At 32.6% G+C, this 27230-nt stretch overlaps 2 protein-coding genes across 4 annotated transcripts in view; one reads left to right on the forward strand and one right to left on the reverse strand.

Moving 5' to 3' along the window:
• The window catches only part of LOC127698557 (proto-oncogene c-Rel-like), a 182992-nt gene that overhangs the window by 37433 nt on the left and 118329 nt on the right, over positions 1 to 27230 (reverse strand). The gene's annotated exons all lie outside the window — the stretch shown is intronic.
• Positions 14442 to 26408, forward strand: LOC127698579 (uncharacterized). Its single transcript, XM_052202093.1, has 7 exons — positions 14442 to 14820; positions 15422 to 15609; positions 18367 to 18546; positions 20349 to 20412; positions 21895 to 21998; positions 22828 to 22922; positions 23483 to 26408. Exons 1-7 carry the CDS (start codon positions 14749 to 14751, stop codon positions 23557 to 23559), a joined length of 780 nt encoding a protein of 259 aa, XP_052058053.1. The 5' UTR covers positions 14442 to 14748; the 3' UTR covers positions 23560 to 26408.

Below are 27230 nucleotides of genomic sequence, written 5' to 3' on the forward strand. Positions count from 1 at the left end.
GCTGATATTCTTTTTATTCAGTCAAACAATAACATTCAAAATAAAGGTCAAAGGTCACATCTTATAATATCACTTCTAACAGTCACAGATTGGAAACAAGCAAATGTAGCATCTGTATTAAAAAAAATTGAACATCATCCAACACATTCTAAACCATCTCCAAAAGACAGGCATACTATGCAGATACCTTTTGTTACGAAGTTTCTGTCTGTTATATATATATGTCAGTTGTCCTAGACGACATTTTCATGATTCAGTGACTGCTTGAAAAAAAATTATTGTTTTTTTTTGTCATGTAATTTCTTACTTATTATGAGTAACAGGATAACTACATTTGGTATATGGGTTCCTTGCAACATCTACATGTCCATCAGACAGGCTTCACCTGACCTCGACCTCATTTCATGGATCAGTGATCAAGGTTAAAGTTACATTGTGAAGTCCCTATCTCGGATACTATAAGCATTATGTCAACTGTATTTGGTGTATGGAATGATTGTAAGGTGTACATGTTGGTCTAGCCGGTATCATCTGACCTTGACCTCATTTTCATGGTTCATTTGTCAATGTTAAGTTTTTGTGTTTTGGTCTGTTTTTCAAATACTATAAGCAGCAGGTCAACTATATTTGGTGTATGGAATAATTGTAAGGTAAAAGGTGTACATGTCTGTCTTCCAGGATATATCTGACCTTGACCTCATTGTCATGGACCTTTAAAAAAGTTCTGTTTATGTGTCAACATAAAATCAATGGTCAGTAAAGCAGGGGAGACATTTCAGTGTACGCACTCTTGTTTCACACAGTAATTAGCATCAAATAACATTAGAAACAGAAATAGGCCTTATCATAATGAATTTTGACATAGTCCCGTACTGTTGATTATTATATCAACTTCATTACTATGGCATACAAAACAAGACACTGAACTTTGTCTCAGTTTTCCTTACCTATCTTACACAAAACAGCTGTTCTGGATGGAGAGCCCTCTGACATGTCTTCTTTTACCTCTGGTGTAACCAAAGGCACAGTATTCTTTTTGATTTATATCAATGCTTTACAAGAAAATTTGACATCTAGTAAACTTAATACTGTTTGAAATTGTATGTATCGTCTACGAAACCATCCAACTCTCAAAATGTCTGACTACCTACAGTCTGATTCATAAACTGCAGCCAGGTGAGAGAGTGATTGGTTGATGACTTTGCATCCAGACAAATTAAGAGTTCTTACAACTCGAAAGAAAAAAAAAACATACAAACATAACTACCTTCTTCATTACCCCAAATTTGAATTCGTTTCTTCTAACTAAATATCTGGTCATTATAATGCAATCAAACTTAAAATGGACAAAACATACAGAGAACATCATAGCTAATGGCAACAAATCACGGCTTCCTAAAAAGAAATTTAAAAACATCAAAAACCAGGCATATTTGGCACTTGTAATATACATTGCATTTTTAGTCCCAAAGCCAAAGTGGGGACTGTAGGTGTGCATTCCTTCCTTTTCTACGTCTGTCTGTAAGTCCGGCAAATCAGTTTTCCACATTTTTTTTTTTGCGCTTGAAGATATTGGTTTGATATTTGGAATATAGTTTTATGATGAAAAGTTACAGATCAAGTATGGATTTTGTTCCAGTCTGATGATCTTGTGCATAGTTATGATCCTTGGACTTAGAAAATTCATGCAAGTTAACAGGTTTCCACACTTTTTTTTGTCATGCTTGAAGATTTTGATTTGAAATTTGGTATATAGTTTTATCATGACAAGTTATAGATCAAGTTTTAATTTTGCTCAGTGTTTGGTTTGGATGATTTTTTTGTTGACTTAGAAAATTCATGCAAATAATCAGTTTTCCTCACTTTTTATACGACCGCAAAAATTAAAAAATGTTTGGTCGTATATTGGTATGACGTTGGCGTCGTCGTCGTCGTCGTCTGGCGTCGTCCGGCGTCGTCCGAAGACACATTGGTTTTCGCACTCTAACTTTAGTTTAAGTGAATGGATCTCCATGAAATTTTACCATAAGGTTCAATACCACGAAAGGAAGGTAGGGATTGATTTTGGGGGTTATGGTACCAACAGTTAAGGAATTAGGGGCCAAAAAGGGGCAAAAAATAAGCATTTTTGTTACTTCCAGACAATAACTTGTGTGTAAGTGTATGGATCTCTGTGACATTGTACCACAAGGTTCCATATCACAAAGGGAAGGCTGTAATTGATTTTGGGGGTAATTGCCTCAAAATTTTAGGAATTAGGGGCAAAAAACAAGCATTTTTCTAGTTTCATGACAATAACTTGTGTGTAAGTGTTTGGATATTTCTGAAATTGTACTACAAGGTTCCATATCACAAAGGGAAAGCTGGAATTGAGTTTGGGGGTAATTGCCCTAAACGTTTAGGAATTGGGGGCCAAAAAGGGGCCAAAAATAAGCATTTTTCTAGTTTCCAGACAATAACTTGTGTTCAAGTGTATGGATCTCTCTGAAATTGTACTGCAAGGTACCATACCACAAAGGGAAGGCTGGTATTGAGTTTGGGGGTGATGAATCATAAGGGGGTTTAAAAAATTTGGGAGGGGGGATTTTTTTTTTTTTTTTTTTTTTTTTCCTTTTTTTTTTCTTTTAAAATTTTCCATTTTATGTTGGTTATTTCTGATTAATATTTAAAAGCAAATAATAATGATATGGTAGGAGATACACACCAAACAGGATGTGTAAATTATTATATAATAAGTATTGTGCAATAGCAAGAAATTTTCAATTGCACAGTATTGCACAATAGCAAGAAATCTTCAATTGCACAGTATTGCGCAATAGCAAGAAATCTTCAATTGCACAGTATTGCGCAATAGCAAGAAATATCCAATAGCACAATATTGCGCAAAAGCAAGAAATCTTCAATTGCACAGTATTGTGCAAAAGAAGATACTTCGTATAAATTGCTTATTTCTTGATCAATTTCAATGGGGTTTTATTCTTGAATTCTTGGGGTTCTTTAATATGCTGAATCTAACCGTGTATTAAGTTTTTGGATTTTGGGCCCCATTTTTAAATTGGTCCACATTGAGGTCCAAAGGGTCCAAAATTTAACTTTGTTTGATTTCATCAAAAATTGAATTACTGGGGTTCTTTGATATGCCGAATCTAACCGTGTATTTAGATTCTTAATTTTTGGTTCCGTTTTCAAATTGGTCTACATTAAGGTCCAAAGGGTCCAAAATTAAACTTAGTTTGATTTTAACAAAAATTGAATTTTTAGGGTTCTTTGATATGATGAATCTAAACATGTATTTAGATTTTTGATTATGGGCCCAGTTTTCAAGTTGGTCCAAATCGGGGTCCAAAATTAAACTTTGTTTGATTTCAACAAAAATTGAATATATGGGGTTCTTTGATATGCTGAATCTAACCATGTAATGATTTTTGGGCCCCGTTATCAACTTTGTCCACATTGAGGTCAAAAGGGTCCAAAATTAAACTTTGTTTGATTTCATCAAAAATTGAATTCTTGGGGTTCTTTGATATGCTGAATCTAACCATGTATTTAGATTTTGGATATTGGACCATAATAGGTGAATGTCCAATTTAAAATTTTTAAGTTCTTAGACCACATTCATTCTGTGTCAGAAACCTATGCTGTGTCAAATATTTAATCACAATCCAAATTCAGAGCTGTATCAAGCTTGAATGTTGTGTCCATACTTGCCCCAACTGTTCAGGGTTCGACCTCTGCGGTCGTATCAAGCTGCGCCCTGCGGAGCATTTTATTTTAGTTATGCTTAAAGATATTGTTTTGATATTTATTATATAGTATATAACCATGACAAGTTACAGATCAAGTTCGAATTTTGTTCTGGTCGGATGATTTTTTTTTGCAGAGCTATTGTTCTCATACTCAGAAAATTTACGCAAATAATCAGTTTTCCACACTTTTTTTTGTTATCCTTGAATATATTGATTTGATATTTGTTTGATAGTTTAACAATGACAAGTTACAGATTAAGTTTAAATTTTGTTTCTTTCCGGTGGTTTTATTTGAAGTCTTATGGTCCTTTGACTTGGAATTTTTTTTTATTATAGAAATATTACAAACCGATTAAGTTAGCATTTTGTTCTAGTACAATGAATTTTAACCAGTAGGAGACTATGTATTGCCATGCAATACTCTAAGAATGCTTGTTTCTTTTGCTGTTTTGATGAAATAATTCGCTTAAAATGTGTGTTGAGGGAGAACCATGGTCTATTATCTGCAATTTGAAACCCAACTAGTATCTAAGAGAAAAGTAGGCAGAGCTTAGTTATGGTACCACATGCTTCCATGGCTGGAGCTCCACAATATTTTCTGAAATATATCTGCATCTCAACTATTTAGGAAACTGAACAAAAATTAATTGACAGAAAAAACAAATTCATTTGTAATATTTTTGTTGTCTTTAGTATTTGGTAATTATCCTTAAAATTGTGTTTTGCTGCCTCCCAAGAATTTGTATAAATATGATTTAAAATGAGCCTACCAAAAATAAGGAAAGAAAATATATATTGTATACTGTGTATTTTTAATAATACATAAAATAAAATGTAGTTATAATTTTCATTTTTTTTTTTTTTATGCTCACTTCAAATAAAGGCCTGTCAGACATAAAATAATAAATCAAATGAAATATCACAGTTTGTAGGAAATGGTAAAAGGTAAATAAATACACTTTTTCAAATGAAATGAACAACCTGTAAAATAAAAATATTGTACATTGATAATAATTATCTTAAATATTTACAAAAAAAAAAAACAATTTCAATTTGTTTCCATATGAAAAATAGTTTTATTTTTCAGAACTCTGAGTGAAGAAATGGACCAACAGTGCACCCCTCCCCCCTTCCTTCCCTATATGGAGCCCAGATAACACATTTAGAGAACAGCACACTCCAACAATTCTCAGCATCTACATTTAAAACACATATACCTATGTACATAGTATAAATCACAAATTCAAATTTGGCACACTCAATCACTGTATTAATGTTTAATTTTTGATGTAATTTCCCTTTTGGGACTGCAATTGTAAAAAATACTCAATGGCCATGTAGTGCTAACAGCACATAATCTACAGTAACATTGAAGGAATACTGAAGTCTGAAGAAGAACTCTCATTTTGTGGTTGATGGTAAGAAATTCTAGTAAAACACCCCAAACAAATTAGGGATTCTTACATGTATTTCATATTAAATATTCAGGGGAAAGACTTCCTTTTAAACGCTCTTTCATGAATACAAAGGGGATCCAGGGTTCTTTTTCAGTTGTTGCTTTTTTAACACGAAGAGGGCTTGTCAGTCTGCCAACTAGTTGTATGATCCCAGTCAGACTTGACATTACTGTATGGTCAAGATCTTTTTGTGGGTCCAGAACATTACTGTAATTGTCTTTTTGTGGGTCCAGAAAGGTTTGTAACCCCAGCTACTCGGGATGAACTTATTTCGTATCATAAGTCCCTAAAATCTCCCATTTCTATACCGAGTGTCGATAAAATCACCAACCCTTAGTGTATTTTCCATTTTGATATACTTAACACCAACAAATTTATTTGGAAAACATAAGAGTGTTAGAAGGAATGATTCTATTAATATGTTAAAGTACTTTGAAATCTTAGTGTTTCGGCCATAATCTGCAAGCATACGTTACTGTAACAATTGTTTTTATTTTTATGCTTTGTAGTGAATAATTTGAACTTCAAATGATCCATCCTTTCGGACATGAATGCAATCTTTCTTGCAGGACGTTCAGCAGCCATCAATCAAGTTGTACCAAACAAATAATCAACTGTCTGAGTAAAATTTGCATAGATGTCAGATTCACGACCGTCTCTGTTGATTTCATTCATTTTATAAAAGTTATCAGAATTCCGCAAGGGTTTATAAGTTCACATCATTTATGCTTTATGTTGGTCTTGTCAATGTTTACCTCATGTCAACCCTTGAAAATATTCATATTAAAAGACTCTATTTTGATTGACTTTGAGAAAATACCGATACAAAGCCAGTTTTGTTGAATATCATATAATAAATTCAAGCCCAGATGTCCAATTGTAAGATAACTTAAAGAGGACTACTACCGTATTAGTGAAACAGCAAAAACGTAGTGTAAGTTTTGTGAAGTATACATGCGTGCATAAGCTCCGAAGTTTACGATTGCACATTACATTATTGATATTCCACACTTTTCAAATCATATTATTGTAGAAGTGTAAATAATATTAGATATTTACCAAAAAGAAATATTACTCGTGGATTAAATAGCTATATTTCAAAAATTACAATGGTATATATTCCTCTAATGTCTGTACATTTGCTACATCAATGGTTATTAAGTAATATAGATACAATGGATAAGCGTGGATTCTTGAAAAAGAAACCATGAGCCCGGAGGGCGAATGGTTTGTTTTTCATGAATCTACGCTTATCCATTGTATCTATAACTTAAACTATTGTGTTAATTTCTTTTCAAAATTAAAGCCTTTTCTTAATTAGAAGGTATTGTAAGTGAGTTTAGATAACCATGTTATCGTGTCCAACGATGCATTGATAAATCTCAGATCACAATTAATTGGTTAACAACATACAAATATAACACTTCTACCTTTAAAGATCTTTATATTATCAGGCTTCTGAATATTATCTGTTTTTACAAAATACGACATTTTCGAACTTATTTCTAATAAAATTGAGAATGGAAATGGGGAATGTGTCAAAGAGACAACAACCCGACCAAAGAGCATATATAAAGTATATACAATAAGTATGTTACCGAAATTTCTAGCACTCTAGGCACATCACGACGTTCATGCATAGGAATTTGCGAACAAACATTTGTAAAATTATGTAGTAAAACAGATGAAATCATACTATATTTATACAACAGAAATTGACAAATAGAATGTAATCATTTTTGTTTCAAACATGTGAAATAGCCAATAATAATCCAAAAGATAAACGGTAAAACTCGCTATTATTACAAAAATATCCACTATAACATGCAAAATTAGAAGAAAAAAAAACAGAATTGGGACAACAGAGATAATACAGGGATTCGAACCTAAACCGACAAATCCTTATCGTTTAACTCGTTGACTTTAAGCATGCTAACCTCGCGGCTACCAACTTATACTATACGACTGCCCATTGTGTATATATAAAGGTACAACCCCTGTGTGTCCGATGTTCATTTATATATATAAAATAGACATCATTGGTAGCCGAGAGGTTTCGTCGATGTGTTGATGTCAGTCATTCATAACAGATTTCAAGGAAGGGTTCGATTCCCAGTGAAGGCATATACAAATTACAAAAATTAAAGGTAAGTTTTTAAATTAATTCCATTAGTGAACAGAAATCAGTAAATTAGCCAATTCAAACTTAATGAAATTAGACACACAAAGGAAACAATTGAATATAATTTGGTGAGTCCATTTCAGCGGTAGATTTAGGAAGCGTTGATTCTAGAAAAAGAATCCACGGTAAATGAATAGGCTAACGTCACCACAATGGTTTAAAATGAGTTATCAACCATGTCAGCAGCAGTGATTCTAAATTATAGTCATTTTTATATACTATCCCCAGACTGATGACATGAATGGATAGAACATGATTGATTATTGTTTGCATAAAGTTTAGTGGCAAGTATTTCATGCATATTCAGGACAAAAACGTATTAACAATAAAACGATAAGTAGGTTCTGCAAGGAGGACAGAAGGGGATCTAGGTGTCCAGGTGTTCATTTCGACTTAAACTTGAAAGTGATGGTATGCTGGATAGGGTTTGAAAATGTTATCTTGCACCAAGCCACTTGAAGACTCCTCAAAGAGATGTTACAATGATGACTAAACGTGCAGAGAGCGTGACAATCTCTCCACGAGGCGTTTAACGTCCTCATTCCGCATTTCGACGGGATGTGGCTGCGTAATTATACTTCCCCACAGTCAAACGGACGCCCCACTTTAACAATGATTTCACTGCCGGGCGATGGAAGTCCAAGCGTTTGATCACATTTCTGTACATCAGACAACCACTATGGTTCGATACCATATTACCGTCAAAAATATGCTTGTAATATCTGCCGCTGTATGTTAAGCAGGGATTTATCAAACAATTCATTCGGAAACTCGTAATAAAGCTATAACACGATTTAAAGCCCATTTTATGTTCCAGAGATTGTAAGATACAAGAGTATACAAATCTTTCCTTATATGGATTCTAGCTCCTAACATGTCATATAGATAGTGACCTTTCTAATACCTTTCCTACGTTCAGTTTTTCATCAATATCAATTCTATTCTTTTCATTTCTGGTTATACCTAGATGTTTTGCTATAATTCCCTGAAGTTCACTTTCACAGTCTGTCAGTACTAATATTTGTCATCTACACATGTTGGTGTAACAATGCCTGTTGTCTCTAAATCGCTTCCTAATCCACTTTCTGTTGCACCATCTAAAATAGCATTATTATAGCATTTGTATAAGGAGGCTGAGAGTTTTGCTGCTGTATTCCTTGGTTGACAGAAATTTTGTCAGAACGGAGATCGTCCCATTTAATTTTAATGCTCATTTCTCTATACATATTCCGAAGTAGAATCCACATTTCACCATCAATGCCATAGTGATTGATCTTGTTGAATAATATTTCATGTTTGAGTTTATCAAAAGCCTTTTCTGCGCGCATTGAAAGTTAGTAGCAGCTAGTATTTCCTGGTCGTCTTCACAAGATTAGATTATTACTTCCGATGCTAGGAATACAGCAAATGTCATTGGAATGGCTTCTATAAATCCTCTTTGTGGTTGGTTTGGATTTGATTGATTGTATATCTATTCTGGATTTTGATACATTTTGTAGGATTTGAGTGAAGATTTTGGTTACTGTTTTTCCTCTATATAGTTTGCTGGGTTTTGACAATCTTTGTTTTCCGTCAGTACTGGTGTCATTATACCTGCTTTCAGCATCAGTGGGATGTCAAGCTGTTCTATTACTGTAGTGAGGTCATTCAATATGAGTGGTAGAAGCTCGACCGTTGAACGGCCAAGATTCCATCAATATCTGAGGATTTTCATTTTTCCCCTCTTTTATTGGCTCAATTTTTGTAATTTTCCGCTTTTCTATCTTTTCGATTATGGTACTTTGCAGGGATAAGAGCTAATATTTTACGCCATAAAGTCCTGCCTATAGATTAGTCTGGATTGCATAGCTCATGGAAATAACTTGTCCATATTTTGAAGAATGTCCTCGTTTGTAATTGCAATTTGGTTACCCCATCGTAGAGTCGCATATATATATACCATATCCATACCTTTTTTTCTGAGTAGCTTGTTGAAGAGTTTATTGTCCGAGGAAGATAGTGTCATTGTTTGGTTGGCTATTTATTTCCTCTGTAGGGCATATGCTTGTATATATGAGCCTTATGTAATAGACATTAGGCTGCTATTAGCTGTGATTTAAGCGGGTTATTTTTGTCTTTTGAAGCTCCTCCATGTTCAAAGTATAAAAATAAGAAGATGTGGTATAATTGCCAATGAGACAACTCTCCACCAGAGACCAAATGACATAGAAGTTAACAACTATAAGGCATGCTTTTTTTGTTGTTATGTTTTATGCTTCTAATTATTCTTATTCCAAAGTGATATCCCAGTACTTTTAATTCTTATTGATTTATTGTAGTTTAGTATAGCCTCAATGCATGCATTGTACATCATTTGTTTTCTATTGCTGTGTTGCCTTCCTGTATGTTTTTGTTTCTAGTTCGAAGTATTTTGTTCAATGCATGCATTGCATATTATTTTTTCTATTGCTGTGTTGCCCTCATCGAAATTTTTGTTTGTTGATAGTTCGAAGTGTTTTGTTCACTTCAACGGATATGGTTAATTGATACTTTTGAAGATTGCATTTTTTCCATTTTGTTCTCACAATGACTGATTTTGATTTGTTGGCTTTCCTAACTAGTTTTCTGTTGATTATTGCTATGATAGGTACATGGTAGGATGTGTTTTCTGGTTCAATTTCTAAGATCTGTATATTATGTGTTAGTTCTTTTTTTGCTGAGAGAATGTCGTCAATCTGTCCAGAAGCTAGAAAACGTTTTTTTTTCTCTGGGTAATCTGGGTTAATTTAGTTCCAATTAATTTTCTGTCAAAATATCTTTAATAAGGATCATGAGATATTTTAGAACTCATTCAAGTCTCCACATAGCAGTATGTGATTATGCCAGTCATGAATGATCCTGTATTTTCTTATTATTTTTGTCATTTGTGCCAGAGCATTTTCAAGTTGTATTCATTATCCGTATACTTTGTTGTCAGACGGCATGTATGATTAATTAGACATAAGCAGGTGTGTTCTTTAGCTGTTACAATCATTTTGCATCAATAGCGTGTAAAAGGTGTTTTTTCGGTTTAAAAAGCCAATTTTCTTGTTGGCAGCATATACCTCTAACTTCTAGTGGAGTTGTTTAATGTGCATCATGTTGTCTTTTACCAGGTTTGCACATTGAATAAATAAAAAATGGTTCTTATTCTCTTTTGATGGTCACATGTTTGATATGGCGTTTTTGCTATCTATTCTCTGTATTTTAACCATGACTTCCATTGTCAGCTGGCCTTTGTCACGGTACGCAAGGTTTCAGTCATCTGGGGCGTGTTTTTTTGTTCTTCGGTAGTGAGCCAGAAGAGGTCCATTTCTGTTTTTTTGCATAGGGAAGATCTTCTGGCTCTCTTCCACCTCTTCTTTTTTGATAGGTAGTTTAGACGGCAGAGGCACATAACAAACATGGCGTCGTTTAGTCTAAATGACATTAATAAATTTATGAATGCAGATATATTAGAATGTGAGCTGTGTTATAAACGTTTTTATGGTATGACAGTCTTAGTAGGACATCCATGTAGGACGATAAGCTGTATAAATATAAGAACTACACGGACAATAACAGTTAAGGGACCACTATTTGATATTCTAGGGAAGGGATTTTGATTGATTGGTGTTTAACGCTACTTTCAACACTAAGTTGGGCTATTCCGTGGTGATCAGTTTAAATTTATAGATGAAGGATGGGGAAGGGAAGAGGGCATAATTAACTTTTTTAATCTGTCGCTAATTATGCCTATTTTTCAGCTCTTACCGGCCAACCATATTCATATATGAAATCCTCCTGCCCCCAATCCAATAAATGAATGAATATCAAATGGTTTTTCTTCTTATTTAACACAAGTTTAAATTGATTGATTGTTTGTTGCTAATTTTTAACGCCCAGTGACAAATATGTCATGCAGGTTCAGGATTCGGTTCGGTTCAGGAAACACGAGTTTAAAAGTCAGGTAAATAAATAAAAACGAAGAAATGTATGATGGCTAATGAGGCAACTATCCACCGGAGTTCAAATATGAAGTGGATGTAAGCAATTATAGGCAACCGTAATTAAGGCCTTCAACAATGACAAAACCCGACGTGAAAAGTGTGAGAAACAATTCAAACGATAAAACTTACGGCCTAATTATACATAACAAAATAATTTACAAAATATCAAATATGAGTCGAGACATGAACCAACGACAACAACTAAACTACAGGCTCCTGACTTGGGAAAGGCACACAAAGAAAATGGCAGGGTTAATATAAAAACGAAGATTGCCAATGAGACAACCCTCCACAAGAGACCAAATGACACAGCAATTAACAGCTATAGGTCACCGTACGGCCTTCAACAATAAGCAAAGCCCATTCCGCATAGTCAGCTATAAAAGGCCCCGAAATCACAAATGTAAAACAATTCAAACGAGAAAACTAACGGTCTAATTAATGTACAAAAAAATGAACGAAAAACAAATATGTAACACAGCAACAAACGACAACCAATGAATTACAAGGCCGTAACTAGGCATATTATTTTAGTGAGGCAAAACTGAAAAAATTGAGCCGAGCGGAGCGAGGCAAAAAATGTTGGCAGGGGGTCTGGGATAGATGGTGTAAAATCCTGTATTCTGGGCATATACAGAGAGCTTGACATCTTTTTCATTTTTTGACACTTTTTTATATATTTTTCATATTTTAAGACATGTACTAACACCAAATTTTAAACAACTTTATATAGATTTGTATGTCAGATAAACATCCAAATATCAATTTGAGTCTGCCGCCAGAACACAGAACAAACATCGACTCAGTAGCAATTGTTATTCAAATTGGAGTTTGCCAATTTTTCTACGACCGGTTTCGTCAAATCGTTTCAGAATATTTGGTCTGCTGACATCCTTATCGCGATGAACATGGAGCATGGCAAGACCGCACAGTCTCTCGCCAATCATGCATGCTCTTTCCCAAGTTTTCAGTCGTCTCAGGGCAATAACAGAACGTTCACAACAAACACTCGTCACTGATATTTTAGATCGAGAATCGAATAATGAGGGGGAGGAGGGGGTCCGATCCCGAAATCCCGAATGAAAAGAAACGAAATTCCGTAGTCCCGAATTAGAAAACACCGTCCCTCAATAATGTCAAAATTGGATTACGGGATGTTCTTAAAAAAATTATGGATAAAAACTAATCCATGCAGGTTTCATATTATTTATATTTTGTTTATCTGTAAAGAGAACGAATAAAGTTGGGGAAAACGGGGAAATGAATACGCAGATAGGACTGCTCCCGTGCGGGTGCCGCAGTACTTGATTTGTCAGTCTAATTATAGTTTTTGGATTAGTTCCAATGAAAATATATTCATTACTCGAACTCTTAACACCTGTTGTGATCACAAACAACATCAGTTAGTTTACTAGAACTATTCCTTCCTCACCTTCAGTATCGCTTTTCCTTTTTCTGCAAGAGCCTGTTTTAACCAGTCTGAGAGATCCATGATGATTACCGTTACTAGGTTAATGTAATCGAGAAACCCGGTGAGATGCTGAGTTATATCCGGGAAGAACAATTTAAAAGGAACGATGTGACTCAAGTTATAGAAGAAATTAAGGTTGGGACAGAAAAAACAAATGACTATATTTCGTATTTAATTACCATAAACAAATACACCAAAAAAAAAAATTCAGTGTCGAAATTTTAGTGAGGCAATTGCCTCAGAGTCACTTACCTCAATGGTAGTTACGGCCTTGAATTACAGGCTCTTGACTTGGGACAGGCACATACATACAGAATGTGGCGGGGTTAAACATGTTAGCGGGATCCGGCCCAACCAGCCCCCTAACCTGGGACAGTGGTGTAACAGAACAATAACATGTTTGTGAGCGCTCAACCCTCCCCGAAGCTGTGATAGTGGTGTAACAGTACAATATAAGAACAACCTGCACAAATCAATTGCAATTAGATTAACTCAAAAGATCGGTACGAGACACACAAAAAAAAAAAACTTACATTAAGACAATAGACACAAAGCACCGAAATAAGAGTATTTGCAATTACTGAAAGTTTGTTCAAAGCTAATTACAACTATAGTACTGAAATAAATCTTGTTCTCCCAGACTGAAGTATCAATCAGTACACAACCAACGGATTTATTAAAAAAAAGAAGAAAAAACAGTCTAAGAAATGTCTGGTATACATTGTATACTTGCATATAGATCCATATACAATGAAAATTTTTGAAAAGTGGTGGTCCGAAGGTTTTGACCATCGAAATTATGCAATTGAAATAATAGTGAGGACCAGAAAATTTTCTTCAAGGACCACCAGAGAAAAATGATTTTGAGAACTTTCCGATATCTTTGCTTTATACAAAAATAATCCAGTTTGGTTACTTTAAAAAAATTGGATAGACAATATGACCTTTTTGATCATTCGAGACAAACATTGACGAATTTTTGTGCAGTTTAAGGTTATTCTTAAAAATCAAATAGTGGGGGTTTACGCCTGATTTGTCTAGCAAAATTGAGTTAGAGGAAAGAACAAAGAAAAATATCACGAACAAAGCACACTTTTACAGTCATGTCTACCGGACGTATCTTAATTTTCTATAAAATCATCGTAAACTTCATTTAATATGTCATCCAACATAACAAAATTCTGCTATATTCGACGGCAATTTGAATTTTTGTTTTATTGATCTTCCGTAGTATATCTCCAGAAGAGGCCCAGATTCATTTTTTTGGACTCTTCACCAGAAGACATTCTGGAGATGTGCAGAAGAGACCAATAAAACACGCCCCAGACACTTGCTATACTGTTGAAATTCGGTATGCCCATGACTGAAATTTAACTATCATAAATATGCTCGGGAAATACATTCATCATCATCATCATCATCATCGATGCCTATAGAATTTGAGGGCCTTTATTAATGATTTGGAATGATTATGATGCGGCGATTTTGATTTAGGGCGAAAATTGTATGTGGCGATTTAACATCAGCTTTTATGTCGCCACATTTTTCGTGTGGTTGTAAGCGATTGATTATTTTCTTATGAACATAGGCGACAGTTTCCGCGGTTTACTGTTTTCATTAATTTGTTACAATCTAAGACTAAAGACTGAGAGTGTGATGCTACATGGCCAAATTGAACTGTTAATAGTTTTCCCTGTGAATTTTTAAGACAACAGTTTTTCCATAGTTAGAATTAACCAATTGTAGCAATTAGAATATATAGAAAATAAAATATGAGTGTGTACGGTGTAATTGGGTAAATTCCACCGCCGCAACCCAGAACGAACACCACTTTTCAGTTGGTAGGGAATTGGAAATTATAAGATTAGTTTAAAAGCAAAAAAAAATGGATCCAAATCAAGGGAGTTTTGCATCATATGGCACTGGCTTGACTCCTCAGCCTATGCAGTCTATTCAGGTAATTTTTGGACCAATTCACCAATTGCCCAAATAATGCAAAGTTGGGATACCATTTTGATAATATGGGGCAGGTGTAACCTTTGAAAGAGGTAAAAGTCTGTTTGAATAACTATTTTTTATACAATGAATTATTTATAAATTTTACAAATGATATTTTTTCTTTCTCCTTCACCAAGTACAAAATAAAATAGACACCAAATTCACCCAAAAAACTGAAAGAAAAAAGGTGTAGACACAAATACAATGTATGTTAAACAATGTCAAAATTATTCTCTCGTCTGAAAAGTACAGGAAAAATTGTTACTGTACAATTAGATAACACAGAGAAAAAGAACAAAGAATTGTGCACAGAAAAAATCTGGAAAGGGAAAGTTACTTTACTAATCCTTGGGGGAAATGTTTTAGACCATAGATATGACAACGACTTCTAGATGTCAATATTTGTATAAGGTGTTTATTTAGGTTGCTGACTTATGCTACAGCATAATTTCTTTTATACAAGGCCAACAAAGGGAATTGCTAATGTTACGTCAAGATTCCTTCTTTGTATATTAAAAGTACAAAATGTTTTGCTTTATTCACATATATATAAATTTCAGAGTCCAATGATGTCACCAGCAATGAGTAATTTTAGTATTGGTTCTACTCCAAATCCAGTGATGCCTCCATCAAACACAGCTAGTTTGTATCCACCAACTCCTAATCCAGGAGGGCCAATGACGCCGATATCTCCAGCTACCCCAGCATCAGAGGGCATGGGAACTATGCCTTTAAAACCTCAACTTCAGTAAGCTGCTTTCAATTAAGACATCCTCAACTGTGGTTAACTTATGTTTAGAATACAGACTCATTTCTCATAAACAAATGGTTAAAGATATATATGAATGCTACACTTACATGTAGCTTATCAACCTTCTTTCAAAATACAAAATGTACAACCAAATAATTTTGATATACACAACTTTTCGCAGGAAAAATCGGTTATTGATTTGTAGATGTACGGTTGGCGGGCAGCTGCCAAACAGTGTCTGTTCATTAACATGCAAATGCTTTGACGAAATTTTTTCAAATTTAGATATGTTGTTTCCTGTGACTAAATGAATGTCAACTTTAATTTTCATTATTTTAGCTGTTATCGTTGTTGAGTTGTAGACCTTTTCAGTAGCAAAAGTGCTTATTATATGATTTATTCATTTTGAGTTATTTCCCTTTGAACAGAAATATATTTGATAAGTAAGAGCTTTTCTCTTTGTTGAGTTGTCAACCTTTTAGTAGCCAAAAGTTATACTTATTATATGATTGAGTTATTTCCTTTTGAACAGAAATTGTGATTGCAAATATCATTTTCATTAGATAAATCATAATAATCTATTTTTATTAAAGGATACATTTCATTACATTACATTGTGTAGATAAAATTGTTGACATTGATAGATAAGTTGCAGATCTATATTAGTTTGTGACAAATGAAAGAAAACTATTAATTATATATATAAAGTTTGATTACACTAAGTGTTTTTAACTAATTTTCACCTGTTATCAGATAACAAAGCATCTGGTAAATATCTTATCACACAATTATAATTGAAGTGACAGATTTATTTGAAAATTTTCTGTTTCCTAAGTGTTGATGATGATAAGATCTGTAGAAGTATAAATAAAGTTTGAAATTTACTGTTCATTATTAGACATTTTGAAGATAATTACAGATAAGTTTTATAGATTTTTAATAGATATTGTATTAATGATAAGTGACATTTTGTTTTTTTTTCCCTCTTTTCTTTGGTAAATTGTTTGAAGAATTTTGTGGTAGGTTTGTTTTTGTTATTCTGTATAAACTTATTTTCTGAATGCTATATATTTTTTTTTAATGAAGCGAACTCCTTTAAAAACTAAGCTTAGTTTGCCTATTAACAAACATATGCTGTGGATTCATTTATTTTCGTGTGTATCAATTTTCGTGGATTGAGGAAAAGTTGCTATTTCATGTACATGTATATTTGATTTCGTGGTTTTGACAAAGTCTGCATACAAGCATATATAAAATTTGTAATTCGTTGAACATTTAAATTTGTGGTTTCACCTATGCACATGAATTCCACGAAAATTGGTATCCAACGAATAATGATGAATCCACAGTTTTTTGTCGAGCCTGCGACTTTTGTCGCAGAAAGCTCGACATAGGGATAGTGATCCGGCAGTGGCGGCAGCGTTGTTTCCTAACTTCTTAAAAGCTTTATATTTTAGAAGCTAGAAGACCTGGATGCTTCATACTTTGTATATAGATGCCTTATGTTACAAAGTTTCCGTCTGTCATATGTCCATTGTCCTTGACCTCATTTTCATGGTTCAGTGACTACTTGAAAAAAAAGTCAACAGTTTTTGTAATGTTAATTTCTTTCTTATTATGAGTAATAGGATAACTATATTTATAATGTGCGTACCTTGCAAGGTCCTCATGCCCGTCAGACAATTTTCATTTGACCTCAACCTCATTTCATGGATCAGTGAACAAGGTTAAGTTTTCGTGGTCAATTCCACATACCAGATACTATAAGCAGTAGGTCTACTATATTTGGTATATGGAATGATGTACATGTCCAACTGGTAGGTGTCATCTGACCTTGACCTCATTTTCATGGTTCAGTGGTCAAAGTTAAGTTATTGAGTTTTGGTCTTTTTTTCTAATACTATATGCAATAGGTCAACTATATTTGGTGAATGGAAATATTTTATGATGTACATGTCAGTCTCTCAGGTTTTATTTGACCTTGATCTCATTTTCACGATTCATTTCTCAGTGTTGAGTTTTTGTGTTTTGGTCTTTTTCTTCAACTATAAGCAATAGATCAACTATATTTGTTGTATGGAAGGATTGTAAGGTGTATATGTCTGTCTGGCAGGTATCATCTGTACTTGACCTCATTTTCATGGTTCATTGGTCAATGTTAAGTTTTCATGGTTAAGTTTGTTTCTTAGATACATGTACTATAGGCAATAGGTCAACTATATTTAATGCATAAATTGATTGTAAGGTGTACATGTCTGTCTGGCATGGTTCATCTGACCTTGACCTCATCTTCATGGTTCATTGGTCAATGTTAAGTTTTCTTGGTTAAGACTGTTTCTTAGAAACTATAAGCAATAGGTCAACTATGTTTGGTTTATTGAATGATTGTAAGGTGTACCCGGTACATGTATTTCTCGTTTAGTTTATCTGACCTTGACCTCATTTTCTTGGATCATGTTAAGTTTATGTGTTACTTGTAGTAAAGCTTTATATTTAGGACTATCAACATAAAATCAATGGTTAGTAAAGAAGGCGAGGCATTTCAGTGTGTGCACTCTTGTTTTGTATGTCTATTTCTATATATCAGAAATGCATACATTTATGATGTAATACATTTGATTTTCCAGTGTAATACTGATTACCTTGAAAAATCAAATTAGAAATATTTATAAAAATACAGAATGTTTGAAAAAGATAATCACTTAGATTGCAAATATTGCAGGTTAAGTTCTCATACAAACGGTTTTCTTTCAGAAACATTGTGTGTACTGTAAATCTGGGCTGTAAACTTGATTTGAAAAAGATAGCTTTACATGCAAGAAATGCAGAGTACAATCCAAAACGATTTGCAGCTGTAATTATGAGAATAAGAGATCCTAGGACTACAGCTTTAATTTTTAGCTCTGGAAAGATGGTGTGTACAGGTGCTAAAAGGTAAATAATTGTGTAGAGTACTTTTAATTATTCAAAGTATGTCTATTTCAATTTGTGAATATATATACTATATTCGAACATTGTAGTAAAATAAAAAACTAGAGGCTCTAAAGAGCCTGTGTCGCTCACCTTGGTCTATGTGCATATTAAACAAAGGACACAGATGGATTCTTGACAAAATTGTGTTTTGGTGATGGTGATGTGTTTGTAGATCTTACTTTACTGAACATTCTTGCTCCTTACTATTATCTCTATCTATAATGAACTTGGCCCGGTAGTTACAGTGGAAAATATTTTGTAAAAATTTACAAATATTTACAAAATTTATGAAAATTGTAAAAAATTGACTATAAAGGGCAATAACTCCTTAAGGGGTCAATTGACAATTTTGGTCATGTTGACTTATTGGTAGATCTAACTTTGCTGTACATTATTGCTGTTTACAGTTCATCTCTATCTATAATAATATTCAAGATAATAACCAAAAGCTGCAAAATTTCTTAAAATTACCAATTCAGGGGCAGCAACCCAACATCTTGTTGCCTGATTGGTCTGAAAATTTCAGGGCAGATAGATCTTGACCTAATGAACAATTTTATCCTCATCAGATTTGATCTAAATGCTTTGGTTTCAGATATATGAGCCAAAAACTGCATTTTAACCTATGTACTATTTTTTAGCCATGTCGGCCATCTTGGTTCGCGGGCGGGGTCATCGGACACATTTTTTAATATAGATACCCTAATGATGATTGTGGACAAGTTTGGTTAAATTTGTCTTAGTAATTTAAGAGGAGAAGATTTTTGTAAAAGATTACAAAAATTTACGAAAAATGGTTAAAAATTGACTATAAAGGGCAATAACTCCTTAAGGGGTCAACTGACCATTTTGGTCAAGTTGACTTATTTGTAGATCTTACTTTGCTGAACATTATTACTGTTTACACTTTGCTGAACATTATTACTGTTTACAGTTTATCTCTATCTATAATAATATTCAAGATAATAACCAAAAACGGCAAAATTTCCTTAAAATTACCAATTCAGGGGCAGCAACCCAACAACGGGTTGTCCGATTCATCTGAAAATTTCAGGGCAGATAGATCTTGACCTGATAAACAATTTTACCCCTGTCAGATTTGCTCTAAATGCTTTGGTTTCAGTGATATAAGCCAAAATCTACATTTTACCCCTATGTTCTATTTTTAGCCATGGCGGCCATCTTGGTTGGTTGGCCGGGTCACCGGACACATTTTTTAAACTAGATACCCCAATGATGATTGTGGCCAAGTTTGGTCAAATTTGGCCCAGTAGTTTCAGAGGACAAGATTTTTGTAAAAGTTAATGACGACGGACGACGACGGACGCCAAGTGATGAGAAAAGCTCACTTGGCCCTTTGGGCCAGGTGAGCTAAAAATGTATACCAGCTTTAGAAACAGTCCTCTGAAACTAGCTGTCAATCATACAACTTGGTATATAAATGGATCTAAAGGAGGATAATTGTCTCCCATCAGTTGTTTGTCACTAAAATATACGTTTCATGCTTCATTGCCATTCTCCGAGTTTGTTGAATTTTTAAAATCATATATATTAGGAATATCAAATGTTCTTGTATTGGAAAAATCAACCTCTATTTATACTGCTTTATTTACCGTTGATTTTATATATCATTGTATATAAAAAAAACTGTTTTTTTTATAACTGAGATTGTGAATGACCTCATTTAATTTTTAATGACTTGTATGTGCAAACATTTCATGATGTATATGATCCTATTTATATTGTTTTGTTTTTCTATGTAGTGAAGATCAGGCAAAATTAGCAGCCAGAAAGTATGCAAGAATAGTACAGAAACTTGGATTTGCTGTAAGTGCACTGTTATGAATAATGGTCAAAATCATTATTTAAACTTCACCTGATTTGGGGGGGGGGGGGGGGAATCAAGGTCATATTGCTATATAGATTTTGTCATAAAACTGAACTTTGTTTGAAGTTTTACATGATACCTTTTAAGAAAATGAAAAGTTGTATTTTCTATAATTACAATTAAAAACTCATAAAAATATGAAATATTTAGCTATTTTTTTATGTTGCAGATCAATATGAAATTACCATCAATTCATTTGAGTTGATGACATAAATGTATTCCACAAAAAGAGAATTTTATAAAACTAAATATAAACAATGCAAAATATTAGCATTTAGAAAATTATATCCTTCAAACTATTTTGTTGGTTTAATCACATATTAATCATATTTGAATAGTTAGGCAGAAATGATTTAAAAATTTTGCATGTAGCATTTTCTATAAGTGTATAATTATTTGAGGTTCTTACACAAATATGCAATGCTAAGACATGTATTAAGGTTAATGGTACTTGATAAACACAATATATTGTTTTTAATTTGACAAAATCTCTTTGTTTATACGACTGCAAAAAAAATTTTCGGCCGTATAATGGTATGACTTCAGCGTCTGAAGACATTTGGTTTCCAGACAATAACTTGAGTATAAGTGTATGGATCTCTATGAAATTGTAAAACAAGGTTCCATATCAAATAAGGAAGGTTGGGAATGATTTTGGGGGTTATGGCAGTAATCTTTAAGAATAAGGGGCCAAAATGGGGCAAAAAACAATACTTTTCTAATACTTTGTATAAATTGCTTATTTCTTGACCAATTTCAATGGGGTTTCATTCAACGTGTTGAATTCTCGGGGTTCTTTAATATGCTGAATCTTAACATGTATTTAGATTTTTGATTTCAGGCCCAGTTTTCAAGTTTGTCCAAATTTGGTCCAAAATTAAACTTTGTTGAACTTCAACAAAAATTGAATATGTGGGGTTATTTGATATGCTGAATCTAACCGTGTATTTAGATTTTGGATTTCGGGTCCCATTATCAAATTTGTCCACATTGAGATCCAAAGGGTCCAAAATTAAACTTTTTGTATGATTTCATCAAAAAATTAATTCTTGGGATTCTTTGGTATGCCAAATCTAATCATGTATATAGATTTTGGATATTGGACCATAATAAGTAAATGTCAAATTTCAAATTTTTAAGTTTCTTGGACCACATTCATTTTGTGTCAGAAACCTATGCTGTGTCAAATATTTAATCACTATCCAAATTAAGAGCTGCATCAAGCTTGAATGTTGTGTCCATACTTGCCCCAACTGTTCAGGGTTCCACCTCTGTGGTCATATCAAGCTGCCCCTGCAGAGCATTTTATTAACAAATTTTTCACAGTTGCTGCTAAATACCAGCTGTAAACTCATCCATGATCAGTTTTCATTACAGTGGACTATTATTGCATTTATTTGAATTGGATATCTTCTTTGTAGGCAAAATTTCTTGACTTTAAAATCCAGAATATGGTTGGAAGCTGTGATGTGAAGTTTCCGATAAGATTGGAAGGTTTAGTATTGACACATGGACAGTTCTCAAGGTAATTTCTAACTTGTTTCAATTGTTTATGTTAATCTCTGCTATATTTGGAGTCATTGACGGCATATGCTGTCAGATTATAGGTGATGCTCTGTCTCATATGTCTAATGAAGTGAAATAAATTTGCCATTTCCAAGAAAAAAAACACTAGTTAAATAGAATTAACTAGCATACATTCATACATATACTATAAAAATATCAACTGATCGAGCCTTTTAATTGTCAGAATGCTAAAGCAATGCTTTAATTATGGATCTAGTAATTAGTCTTCTTTTTCTAGGGAGAGAGAGATAATTGTTACAGTAGATATCGATATTAAAGAGGGATAACAATGTTATTTATTAGAAGTTTATATAATTAATAAAATGGCTTTTTTCTCTCCATTGCATCATAGACATCATATAGAGGAAGTATTACTGATAAAAGAATAAGATTTGCATTTCCATAGGAAATAAGCCAACTGTGCCCCAGTTTCAGCTCTGAAATCTTATTTCAAAATCTTTATTGTACAATAAGAAACCTAATTAAATTTGAATAAAATGTCATGGACCATAATATACAGGTCAGATTCAATTTTGACTGTGGACATTATTGTTTAAGAGGTTGTTTTTTGAAGGATCTGACAAGGTATCTGTTATCATTAGATCATCTAATTCTTGTTTTTTTAGACAGACATATTTGTCCTAACAGAGCAATGTGTTTTGTGTTTCCTATAGCTTTATTAGCCAATATAGTACATTAGAAAAATCAAGCCTAATATATGCTTAACAGTGTATGCAATGTATTTAAAAGTACTCACATCTGCTAACAAGCTCCAATATATTTTACAGTTATGAACCAGAATTGTTTCCAGGGTTAATTTACAGAATGGTCAAGCCAAGAATTGTATTGTTAATATTTGTCTCAGGAAAAGTTGTGCTCACAGGTATTGTGATATATAATACAGTTTTTATAATGGGAATATTGATATCAGCTAATAATGCTGTACAATCATTATCTCTTACAAATGATTGATTGTTTACTGTTACAGTTAATATACATATTGTGATTTTACTGGCAAAAAAACTGGAATACTTACACAAATCTGTTTACCTTTCACAATGAATACATGCATCGAAAATCAATTAAAATATTCTGACAAATAAGTTTTAATGGAAAAGGATGTGTAAGAAGACAAAAATAAAAGTACTGAAGACAAATATCAAATAATTAATTCCCTGAAAGTCATCATAGCTGCTTCAATAATGTGTTACGAAAAGTGAAAATGGCCTGCATATAAAAGCTACCTTTTAGAGAAGGGAGTTAAAATATTAGATAAAACACAACAGTAGAAAAAAAGAATGCTGAGTTCCTTTTTACTTCTCGGTGGTTTTAATCTCAAAGATCAATGTATTTTTTTAGTGTTATGCATGATGCATCATATTTGAAGTACATTGTATCTGTTTTAATATTCATGAAGTAAATGTAGCTGAATTTATTTTGCAGGTGCAAAAGTCAGAGAAGAAATCTATGAAGCATTTGACAATATATATCCTATTTTGAAAGGTTTTAAGAAACAATAGCATAGATTTATAATCAGCATTGTAAATATTGTATATAAAAAAAGTGCTCCATTCATGTGTGAATGTGTGAGATTGGAAACCATGGATAATTTAAATCATTGTCTGAAAACTCATCTGAACTTTGTCATACTAAGAGTGTTACTTTGATAATGATGACAAATTTGTAGATTTATAAGAGAAAAATGTCATCTTTTCTGACAACATTTCATTCAGCACGATGATACAATGTTGCCAATAAGCTAATTATATAGAACAATCTTATGAATAATGTGTATTATTGAATTATTATTTTGAAAAAGAATAATAAAATACCTACTGGCATGACTGATATAGAATTGCATGGTAACACTTAATAAAAGAATTGTGTTGAAGTGTTTCACATGAAAAAATTCATGTTAGTTATTTAAACTAACAAGTATCTCCTTGAGTCTATATAATATATATATGAGTAATACCACCATTGTTTTTCCCCAATGAGTCTTTGTTAAATTGGCATTTTTAAAAAAATTGTTCAAAATTTATCTTTGTTTCAAATAAAGAAATACTTGGCATGAGTAAAGTTTTATCCTGTCCAATACTACAGTCAAAATTTCATATAACATTTCATTGCATATTAGATAATAATCACTGGAAGTTAACCAATCATATTTTCACCCCTTTTTTTCCTGTATAAAAGCTTTAGTAACCATGTCACCTCAAGTTTCCAAGTATAATGTTAGATGACATCTACAACGATTTGAGCAAGATTTCTTCGAAAAGTCCAAATCACGCTGCATCATGATAGAATATGGTGTGGATTACTAAATGATCAAATATTCATCTCATTTGCATAAATACAGTGGGATATGATACAAAAGATGACTCTTAGAAGATAAACACCACTTATGTACCTCTTTGTCTTCATTAAAAGGTCCCTTTTGGTCCATTTATACCTTTCATTCCCTCAAAATTTGAACTTTTTAGGCTAATAAATCAAACTTTTGGGGTAATTATCACACATTTATGTAAGGAAAGTGATAATGAATGAATACCGGTAATTGAAGTGTTCAAGCTGAATGAACTATATATATTAAAGTTTACTGACTCCATGGAAAGGTTTCAAAAAGTCCTAACGTGAAACTTAAGTTTAAGCCTCATTCCAGAGATGGACATATAATAGTTCCCTTTTAGTAAATAATTTGTTGTTACTGTTTCAAAAATCATTTCATTTACTTATTACTGTATATTTCTTAAAGAAGTTCTTAGGAAAAACTTTTCTTGTATAGCTAAATATGGGAAATATGGAGAAACATTGAGCATGACTGGTACAGCCTACATATATTCATTGCAAAGCCCTATTTCAAGGCAATTTTCCATCAAATGTGTTTTTGAGACTCAATCCACTCAGAATATTTCATTTTTGCAATATTTCATTGAAGTAGCATGACATTTTAAAAAATGAAAGAACATACAAGGTTAAAGGGCCAACCCCTGGTAAAATCAGTATAAATTCAAGCCCCCGTGAATGATTTCTTAATTATTGGTGTGAATTTAAAATAACTGTTGTACAATCAGTGGCAATTTGGGATCAAAATTGTTGGTTGTCATGATTGCCACAATCTTTATATTTAATGGTTGCTATATTTTATATATAATGACAATAATATGTTAGTTTGATATTACATTTTTAAAATATCATATGATTTAAAAAGAATATGAAATGAAAAGAAATAGTTTTGCAGATTTAGTGACCCACATTAAGCTCATTTTATCTACTGAAAAACATTTGTCTTTATAAAGAATGCATATAAATTTGAAATATCCATTTCTTTTTGTCCACCACAATACACTTAATGGAAGACATGATTATGGTTTGAAATTATTCACACAACTCTTCCAATTTTTCCATCAATGATTTCTATTACTTTGATTCATAAAGATGGCAAACATTTATAAAAAAAAAGTGCATTTGAACTTTGCTGTTACATTCCTTTACACGAAAAAAGGACTTCCTTATTCTAATATTTGTAGATGGAACACAATGACTATTGGACATATTCTTGCATGTTTTGGATGAATATACATAATAATGAAAACTATTTTAAGTGTTAAAGTAATAATTTGGTAATCATGGTTACAATAATACATTTTAAACTGTCATTATGATGGAAGATTTCATATCCAAGTCCTGTTTTAATGAAGTAGTGAGCCTGATAACTAAGTGTTCAGTCCTTCCAACCTTTCAAAAAAACGAAAAGTCATTCTTTGAAATTGCTTCATAAGAATATATTCTATTACACTGCACTTGACACATGCCAACAATCTTTTTTCATGAATGGGCAAACATTTTTCAACAGAGAATCAGTTTGAAGAAATGAATTCAGACTACAACATGGAAAACATTTTGGCCAATTAGTGTTGTCAAAAGGAATATGCACTGTAAAATTTCATCTATGGTTTCACAATGATTATGATTTTGATCAGTACTGGTAAGCAATCTAAATTTTGATTAGATTGTTTATTTTTAATACCCACTTTTCCGAGGTTTTGCATTCAACATATTAATTTTGGTGATTTATAGAATGTCATGATCTGATGTTGATTTTATTTATTACTTTTCTGAAGTTTATTGTAACTGTTAAATAGTTAATATAGAAATGCATGGCAGACATAGTTTCACTTATTTATACATTACAGAAGTATTGCATTCATAACATTTACTGAATTGTTGATATTGTAATAATGATAAGCTGTGAAATTTATTTTCAATGAACATATGACTGTCATATAAATATTATGAACCTAAATTGTAAAGATATGTCATAACATCCATTTTTAATTATGTTGCAATAAAAACTATTTTGTGTAAACTTTAGTTTTCCTTTTGTTTTCCTTGTGAATCTCATCGAAATTGCATTTTAGAAATACTGAAAACTTCTGTTTTGCATTTTCAGGAAAATGATGGTGATTAAATAATTAGTTCACAGTATAACTACAAAACTTAATTCTATTTTTATCCCGTTCTGCATTGTGTTTAAAGGACATTGTATAGGTCAGTATCAGTCCATTTACTGTTGATTCATTTATTTTTGTGGCTACCAATTTTTGGAAAACTTCACATTTTTGTGTTTATTTGATTTCATGGTTTTGTCTGCATACATTCCTATAGAAAATTTGTAATTTGTTGGACATTTAATTTGGTGGTACCCCTATAACCCCAAAATAATGAAAATTGGTATTCAAAGAATAATATTTATAGAATAACTAATCGAAGAATTCAAATAGAGAAAAATATTCAACGAGTGACCGAACAACACATTAATTCACGAATGCGCGGAGCGCATGAGTTAATTATCAGTGTTGTTCGGTCACGAGTTGAATATTTTTCGATATTTGAATTCTTTGATTAGTTATTCTTTTTATTACATTGGCAAATGGCTTTTTTTATGAAATTAAAGTAGAAAATGAAAGGAACTATATCTTTTTCCACGTTTATTTCACATGTGAAATTATCAGTTTTTATTTCACTGGGAAATCAATGTAATTCATTGCAACCAATGTAATAATGATAATTAATCCACAGTTCTTTATGAATGAAACTTCTTAGAGGTGTTTTTATACGACCGCAAAAATTAAAAATTTTTTGGTCGTATATTGGTATGACGTTGGCGTCGTCGTCGTCCGTCGTCGTC

This window comes from Mytilus californianus, unplaced genomic scaffold, assembly GCF_021869535.1.
Source record: "Mytilus californianus isolate M0D057914Y unplaced genomic scaffold, xbMytCali1.0.p SCAF_4, whole genome shotgun sequence".
NCBI classification, from domain to species: Eukaryota; Metazoa; Mollusca; class Bivalvia; order Mytilida; family Mytilidae; genus Mytilus; species Mytilus californianus.

Coding starts and splice junctions, on each gene's coding strand:
- LOC127698579 (XM_052202093.1), top strand. CDS start 14,749: ATGGATCCAAATCAAGGGAGTTTTGCATCATATGGCACTGGCTTGACT. Junction 20,413..21,894: donor TACAGAAACTTGGATTTGCT/GTAAGTGCACTG, acceptor TCTTCTTTGTAG/GCAAAATTTCTTGACTTTAA. Junction 22,923..23,482: donor AGGAAAAGTTGTGCTCACAG/GTATTGTGATAT, acceptor TTTATTTTGCAG/GTGCAAAAGTCAGAGAAGAA.